The 9,245-nt window shown below is 35.0% G+C and overlaps 1 protein-coding gene across 1 annotated transcript; it reads left to right on the top strand.

The window, feature by feature from the left end:
• Window positions 1-1,841: 1,841 nt before the first annotated feature.
• Window positions 1,842-3,571, top strand: LOC142629551 (uncharacterized). The gene has a single exon (XM_075803558.1). The coding sequence runs from the start codon at window positions 2,020-2,022 to the stop codon at window positions 3,493-3,495; it is 1,476 nt and encodes a 491-aa protein (XP_075659673.1). The 5' UTR covers window positions 1,842-2,019; the 3' UTR covers window positions 3,496-3,571.
• The last annotated feature ends 5,674 nt before the right edge of the window (window positions 3,572-9,245 follow it).

The following is a 9,245-nucleotide window of genomic DNA, read 5'->3' as shown; positions in this document are numbered from 1 at the left end:
TTGTACAAGTAGTTGTTACCTGTAAAACTGAAGTACAAATACTTTATGTGACCGAATAAACAGGGATATAATATGATATAATTTCACAAGCAATCATACATTTAAGTATAAACTATGCAGTGAAATAATATTTTACTGTACAATGAAGTGAAATCAAATTATTAAGAAGCAGAAATATCTTAGATGTGGACAATATCAATTAATTAGATCTTTACCCATCCTTCCGTGGCTGTGCCACATGAAAGGTAGCTACGTTGAACATCATTCCTCAACCCTAAGTCAAGGGTTCATTAGAAGGGTACAAGGCGCAGACAGGTTGTACCTAAAAAATATTAGTTAACTTGTTGCAGGTTAAGAAGGAAAAAAAAGCCCAAAAACGAAAACCTAGAACTTAACAGTGATGTTGATCATCAGCAACCCAAACTTTCTGCTACTATTCAAAAACAAAAGCAGCATTCCCATTCTAAAACTTTCTTCCCACAAAAATTAGTTAGTTTTGGGCCTCAAAATGGCCAAGTTTCATGTGAGGGTCATATTGCAAGAGTAATGTGTTCCACTCAGAAAATATGTGTAGCACATCAGGTTCAACATAACTGGTTTCAGAGACCTAGGTCCTTGACAAGAAGCTCATGTATTAAGCCATTTCAAGTTGTATATGGTCTAGTGCACTAGAAAAGTTGACATGAACATAACCATCCAACAAATGATTAATAGAATAAATATAGCATGTGATGCTGGTTGCATGATTTGCTCCCTGATTTGAAGGAAGAAAAAAGTAAAATAAGCATGGTAAAGTTGGCTCCTTACTTAAAATGTCCCTGTTTGTGTTTCTAGACATTTTGCTGATTTTATTCTCTCTCTTCAGCATTTGACAATGAGATTCTTCTCTAATTACAGGGAAAGAAAAAGAAGAGAAGAACAGAAGAGAAAACCAAATTGATATTGGTGTCATCAACTTCTAAAGAATTAAAATCCCCAGAGTAATAAATTTTTTTATTTCAGTTCACACAAGATCTAAAGACATGTGAAACGTTTTCATACCAACTAAACAAAAAATCTTGCACAAATAATGTCTCAACTAAAAATGGGTGAGTCAACCAAAGCTCAGGTCTTGCCTTGGCCATTTGACAGGTAGAAGCAACCAATATTCCCAATTGGTGCGAAAGGAGGAGAGCAGGAGTTGTCAAAATTCATTGGGAAGAATAGTAGATAGTACAAGAACAAGGAGTGAGAATGACAAATTTATGGAATATTGGAATTTTCTGTTTCTCTTAAATATACCGACGAATATCTTAGGATATTTCTGAACAATCCCTAGCATTTGGAATTTTTGATGACCTCCTACAGAATCTAAATTTTCTACAAAATTTACCCTTAGTAGAATGTTGAAATATCACTCTTTACGTTGAGATAAAAGTAACAGCTTCTGCACGCTTCACTATTTCACCCTAGGGTCATATGCAATGTCCCTCTAAACTATAAATTTGAGCAACCAAGCCCCTTAATTATATGATTAATTGCAAGTTTGCAACATTCCCCACTGTCAATATCACATAAAAGATAAAACAAGATAAGCACATCATCATGTGATAATGTGATAAGTATAACATAAATTGGAGAAACTTTAACAGTGGTGAGAAATTGCAATTGATCCCTTTGTTTAGGGGGGTGACTATTTAATTTAAATTTTAGGGTACATTACAACTGATATCATATTTTAGGATGGGAAGATGCACTTTACCATAATTTCTTTACCCTACAGACTTTCAGGTTAAAAGGGGTTTAACAAGTACTCTCATGCAAGCTTCAGAGGTCAATGATGTATTTGAATATAATTCAAATTATGAAGTATTTATTTAGAGAAAAAGAAAATTTTGGGGCAAATTTTCAAATAGCCCAAAAAGAAATTCTCTACTTCATATAAAAGCCACGTGAATGTGGCACCACTTAATTTGTATCTGATTCTGCCATTGATACCAATCCAATTCCTTTCTAATTCTGCTCTCCTGTAGTCCTCTAATGGACACAGCGGCAGTCACAAGGATCAAAACAGTAAATCTTCTTGCATCTTATACTGCTGGCAGAAAGATGAACGCAAAAAATCTAATCCAACCATCATGGCCTTCTACCCAACCACAAACACTTGCTCTCTATGCCTCTGGCACATCTTCATGTGGCAACTTTCCCAGCCACCAAAGATGTCCATGTCCTAAGTCTAAAAATAGCATCTTCTCTGTCACTAGGTGCTCCACAACACCAGGCATTGGCAGCAATAATGCAACAAATAAGAATCCTGCCATCGAACGGGATCCGAGTTCAAAATCTCAACATTTGGCAGCTCCTGTGCCAAATCAAGCACTAACATCTACTTGTTCAAGAGGTCTGGTGCTTGACTTGGGTCTCAAAAACAGCTGGGATAGTGCCGAAATTGGCTCACCAGTTGTGAAAAGATACATAGGAGACAATGAGGAAAGGTGGTATATGTGGTACCATGGAAGGTCTGATATTAACAACAACACTTCCGAATCCATCGGGCTAGCAGTTTCGAGCAATGGAATTCATTGGGCTAGAGAAGAACATATTAGATCATCTGGGGATGATGGTTTGGTGATGAATTGCAGCAAGAATTGGTGGGCTTTTGACACAGATAGTATCAGGCCTTCTGAGATGGTTATTATGTCCAGCCCTATGTACAGTGCTGTTTACTGGCTTTATTACACAGGATATAGTTCTGAAGAAGTTAACTTATCAGGAGCTCCAAACATTTTACAAAATCCAGAAAGAGTCCATGGCGGAGACAAGAAAGATGAAAATCATAAAATTGGCAAAATTTTCAAGTCTCTGCCAGGGCTGGCATGCAGTCAAGATGGAAGGCACTGGGCCAGAATTGAAGGGGACCATCACAGTGGAGCCTTGTTAGATGTGGGATCAGACAAGGAGTGGGATTCTTTGTTTATTGCCGCACCTCACGTTGTAGTGCACAGCAACGATGACCTCAGGATGTATTATCATTCATATGATGTGGAAAATGGACAGTTTGCTCTTGGACTTGCAAGATCCAGAGATGGGATCAGATGGGTGAAACTGGGGAAGATCCTTGGAGGTGGATCAAAAGGTTCTTTTGATGAAATTGGGGTCAAGAATGCGTGTGTGGTGAGAAACGGCAACGAAGGAAACTATTTGATGGCATATGAGGGCGTTTCAGCAGATGGGATGAGGTGTATTGGGATTGCAGCATCTCCAGATGGGCTAAAGAATTGGACAAGGCTTCAACAAGACCCTGTTCTTAAGCCTTCAGAAGGTGATGGATGGGATAATAAAGGAGTGGGGTCCCCTTGTCTAATTCAGATGGAGGGAAATGTAGATAAATGGAGATTGTATTATGTGGGTGTTGGGTGTGGGGGAAGGAACGGAATTGGATTGGCAATTTCGGAAGGCAGTAAAATAAGAGAGTTTAGAAGATGGGCAGATTTCGCTTGTAAGATAAATGTATAGAGCATTATTACCATGTTAACATATATCAATAATTGTTTAATCAAACTCTTGTTCATTCTAAGATCATAACACAAAAGTTTAGTGTCTGAAATGCTATTACTTACTATACCATCCCATCAGCTACATTCTACTTCCATTTGTTCTGAAAACTTTAGAAACACTGCCTCCATTAATGGAACAAAGCACCAGTAGTTGCTAAGGAAAGCATAGGATAGGATAACTGCTGCAACACCCAAAATTCTTCTGAAGCTTAGAGTTCTGCCAGATTTGAAGTCCAAGTCTCTTAAAATGATTCTAGTTATTAATCAGCTCTGAAGGCTCCAAAATTACCAATGTGCCTTCATAGAGCACTAACGTTTTAACGGTGCCAATAGCACCACCTTACTCTTAAACTCAACAAAGTCTTCTATCACAGCTATTTGAAGTCAACCAATCAAATCAATAATTGCCAACCAACTCCATCTAGGGCCATTTCTACTGCTACCTATAGGCCATCATATTTATCTCATTTGATTCAATCCTTTTACCTTTCCCCTTCCGTTTCCCATATACCTCCCTAAAGTTGAATTAAACTGCTCCTCTTTAATGTAGACTTGACCAACCATTTCAAACTTCATAAAACTACAAAACAGTTAATAAAATGTGGAATAAAATTAGTGTTGGGTGGACCATAATTCGGCTCCCTACGACCACACTATAAATAGAATCATGGAACGCAACGTCAGATGTCATAAAAGACTTTGAGTGTATTTCCTTATCACCAATTGGTTTTGAGGCAAAGTGGCGCATGTCACAGTCCGACAAGTGGTATTAGAGCCAAGGTCATAGGTTCAAGTCACAACTCCAAAACCTTGAACTCTTCTATCTGTGGACTCTGTCAAACATGGTCACGGCTTCAAGAACCCTCTTGAAGATCACTCCAGCAACTTGTTTGTGTATTGAATGCAGCTACTTCAACTGGATCTTCAAAATTCTTACTTGTGCTCCTGTTGATGCTTTGAGAGAGCTTGAGTCTCCAAGTGGTGTGTACAATATACGGCTCAAAAATCCTCAAATAACGTGCCCTAGGTCTCCTTAATGACTTGGCTTTAAATCCACAAAACCGTAGATGCATGACAGTTGATTGAGTTAAAACAGGATTTTGTCTACCCGATTCTCAATAGGTTGAGATACAAGCTCGATAGGTCAAGTTAAGTGATTCTCAACCAATTAAATTGGTGTTGAGCAGGTATCGAGATTCCAAAAACTTCACGTCTTCTTCAGCAGAAACGTGGCCATGTCTTGGTCTTGAAAAAGGACTTCAAACACTCTCAAGACAATCCTAAAAGGTTACATTTTTTCACTGTTTGCTAACCTAAGACTTTGGACTCAACTTGTAGTTGTAATAAAAGAGTAGCTAAGAAGCACTTAGAGAATCTAAAGGATTTGAGCATTCGACGAAGGAGATTAGGAGGTGGAATGAGGAAATCCAAGCAACAATTAGAATAAAAGAGCAAGAGCTACAAACGTCTACTTAGATATAGGGACAAGGTCGCTAATGAAAATTAGGACATGGCTATGAGGGAAGGGAAAAAAGGAAATCCAAGAGGTTAGATTTAAGGCTTATGGTTAATTATATAGTAAGTTTGGGATGATGGATGGAAAAAGAAATTTTATATGCTTTCTACGACAAGTTTTTAATGGAGGCTATAAAGCCGTATAGGAAATTAGAGTGATGGAAGAATTATTTAGAAAAAAATATTTTATTAAATGTCATACAAGAAATTAGAATGAGTAATCCAATTATGGATAGAAACTGCAGTTTCGTTAGAACAATTGCTCATAGAACAATTAGATGAACAAGGTAAAGGACGCACTGAGGAGGATGAAAACAACAAAAGTTGTGGAACCTAATGCAATCCTTATTTAATTTTAGAAGTGCTTGAGTGATGTGGTGTCAGATGATTGACAAACCTTTTCAATAAGATTTTAAGTGTTAACAAAATTCATGGTGAAGAGAAAGCACTTTAATAACTTTACACAAGAACAAATGAGAGATTCAAAACTATACAAATTACCATGGAATTAAGTTTATGAGTCACACTATGAAACTTTGGGAGAGGGTGACTGAATATAGGTTAAGACACGAAACAACTAAATCAAAGAATCAATTTGGTTTTATGCCAAGATGGTCTACCATGGAAAGCTATTTTGTTATTGAAAATGACTAATGAAAAAATATTGAGAAACCTATAAAGATCTCTATATGTTTCCTATTAACTAAAAGAAAGAATATGAAGGGTAAATAGAAAGGTTATGTGATGGTTTTAAAATAGAAATGAGTTCTTCTAAAGTATATTAATGTGATTAAGAATAATATTGGAGCTATAAATAGTGTAAGAAAAGGTGGGCATCACAAGTAAGTTTCCAATGACAAATAGCATTGTATTATGGATTAGCTGAAGTCCATATATATAGCATTAGTTATGCAAAAGTTTACTGGATCAATTCAAGATGAAATTCATTAATGTATGCCTTTTGCAGATTATGTAGTTGTAATGAATGGATGCTTTAGACTAAGTAGAAGTTAAATATGTACATGGAGTGTAAACTTAATAAAAGGAGAAATAAAGATGAAGGGGTTGTAAAAATTGATGGTCAAGACATACCAAAGGATTGTTGCTTTCGAAATCTTGGATCAATAATCCATAAGAATGGAAAGAGAAAAAAGTATATGAATCATAGGATAAGAGCATGGTTAATGAAGTAGAAAAGTGCATTAGGAGTATTGCGTGACAGTAAAAATGCCTATTATGAAATGAGAATTTTTTGTCTTCATAACTAACCCAGAAAAACATTGACAAATGGAGCTAGCAAAATATTTTAATATGTACTCAATTTAATTGCTTAAAAATCATAGAAAATGGTTCCTTAAGCACAGTAGAAATCCTATTTGGATGTTATTCCCCTGTGGCCAAGGAGTCACTAACAACCTAAGTATATTTTTCACCCATCATTTTGTCATAATTTAGACATTTGGGAAAAGAATCCTTCGATGTAAGACATTTTACATAAATACACTTCAACATAAAACTAAGGTACACAAACGGTACACATCCAGTTACTCTCTGTTTGTCACCCATCATTTGCATCATCTAGACATTCAGGAAAAACAAATTTGTATAAGACATTGTACATACTAACATAAGCATACTTCTAAATAAAATTAGGTTCAAGAATAGCTCCACCCAATCTCCCTCCCCCAACCCCCCCCCCCCCACAACTAAGAAAAAAAGGAAGCATGGAGGTCATGTACAAGAAGCTTGAAGAGAATTTAGATAAACAAATGGTTTATTTACAGACTAGTTTTCTTTTTCTTTTGGTAAGTTTCTACACACACATGATGACATGAACATATACTGTCTTCCCCAGCTTTCTTGCTTGTATTGACAAATAACTTATGCAAATTACCACCACCTTTATGGGAAGAAATTCAATTGAGTTGATACGTTCAGAAGCTTGCTTTGTATAGGCAAAACTGAAAAAAGGGTTTTGTAGTCCTAAGCCAAGCCAATCACCTCACTCCTGACCCTATAAAATGGATACAAGAACAAAAAATGTAGATGCTTTGAGCTCTTCCAGATATTACCACCCCACAAGGTTACCAGTGATTGAGGTCCTTTCATGTCAAACTAAATTCTTGAAGAGAAATCTACACTTTGAGTAGAGAAGATGGTGGGCTTGAGAGCAAAACATAGTAGTGCATATATCATAGGACATAGTAGCCTATTAATAGTTCTCTCCTTTGTTAAGATGGATTTTATTTTCAAAAAAGGAACATAACATTACAAACTTTAGAAATCTTTCTATGGTGTATTCTTCGAGGCCTTCCTTACTGTTTGATTGAATTTCTAAGATCATAGAATGGCTAGGGGCTAGGGCTAAAGAAAGCCTAACTAAAAGCAAAGAGAAAGTCATCAGCAACCATAGCCTTCTTGAGTATCAAAGTAATGGGAGATCATACAAGGAAAAATGCCACTTCAATTGGAGCAAAAAAGTGAAAACTACATTTTATGCACCCTTGACCTCACTAAAAAGTGCTCTGAAACAAAAATATCAGCTTAATTCATTTCAATAAGGAGCCCAAAACCTCAAATTCTCTCAACTTCTTTCTAAAAATTGCACCTTATATTGATAAGATTGTCATGAGAAACTGTATTTTAAATAAATTCCAGTGATTCTTAATTCCATCATTCAGAAGGCCATTAAAGGAATCTCTAAACATTACTCACTAACTCATTCCTATAAGTTGTTAAACTTATCTTATTAATTTTCACTTCCATTATTGATATATTATATTCTATCATCTCTCTTGGAAGGCAGCCATATGTTATGGAAGCATGACATCAACCATTTGATAAAAGCACATATATGATTTTTTTTTTTTTTCTCTTTCCATAAATTCCTCAAGAAGTAGAGGTTGCGTAAAAAGTTAGTAAAATAAAACTTTGAAAATTGGATTTTCCTGTTTGGGTAATTAGTGAATGTTCACAGAGCAAAACTTCTTTTGGACAAGTTCTAGCTGATTCAAGAACTGAAACATGCAACAACAACTAAGCCTTATACAATTGTGGGTCACATAAAACTACTGAACCATATGCAATATAAATTCTGGCCCTCCTTAAAAAAAATAAAAATAAAAATAAAAATTCAAGAATCCCACAAAAGGCCTATTTGAATTCTGTCAATAAAACAAGTGTGTTAGTGTTACCCTTCACAATAATCATTACTTTCTGTTCGTGTTGTTGACTTACACGTACACATTCAAACAAGCACATAATCATTGCAAATACTAATATAGAATTCCTAATAGTGTAACTCCAATTTGACAACCCCAAATGGGTAAAACTGCCCAAACATACATGGATTTAATATTCTCTTATCCAAACTTCACATCCAGCTAAACATGAATATAAAAAAGAACATGAACCCAGAAAAACTAATAGCATAAATAAACAAAAGCAATAAAAGATTATAAATTTAAATCAGAACAGAGGCTACCATTGCGAGAAGAATGTTTGTTGCAGAATCAGGAGCTCCAAACTTGATTGCAGAATCAGGAGGTTCCTACTCGAAGTGGCTAAAGGCTTTGGCTTTGGCTTTGTCTTTGTCTTTTTTTTTTTTGTTGAGAAACTTGTCTTTTTGTTAATTAGTAGTGATGTCGGAGTAATTAATTCCCATGTCTTGGGATTAAAATATGATAGGATTCAGATCCTCTAGAGTTCTTAGGGTACTCTATCAGTAGAGTTCATTAAATCCTAACCACTTTTTAATGATTTAATGGTTTAGATTCTACCATGTCAGCATTTCATTAATAATATTCTTGAAATAATAAAATAATGTTGTAAACAAAACAATTAAGATGATTGTTAATAAAATGCTGACATGGCAAAATCTAGACCATTAAATTATTAAAGAGTGGTTAGGATTTAATAAACTCTACTTTTATTTTTAATCATTAAATCATTAAAGAGTGGTTAGTACTAATAAAAGTAGTGGAATGGTTGTTAAATTTTTTTTCCTTTTAAAATACGACACAAGTAAATATTTTGACATTTATTTTTATTTTTCATAAAAATAGTGTTAAATTTTTTTTAAAATAAATCGTTAATCATTGCTTTAAAAGAACTCGATAGTATAACTATATAAAATTTTGACGATTTTTTTTTTACAATTTTTTATTTTTCTCATGAAAATAAAATTAAAACTTC

Source organism: Castanea sativa, chromosome 3 (genome assembly GCF_040712315.1).
Source record: "Castanea sativa cultivar Marrone di Chiusa Pesio chromosome 3, ASM4071231v1".
In the NCBI taxonomy this organism is placed as follows: Eukaryota; Viridiplantae; Streptophyta; class Magnoliopsida; order Fagales; family Fagaceae; genus Castanea; species Castanea sativa.
Note: the sequence above shows the minus strand (reverse complement) of the source record. Positions and strands in the feature narration are given on the sequence as shown.

What these genes read in the sequence shown, in the direction of transcription:
- LOC142629551 (XM_075803558.1), top strand. Translation starts at nt 2,020, where the DNA reads ATGGACACAGCGGCAGTCACAAGGATCAAAACAGTAAATCTTCTTGCA.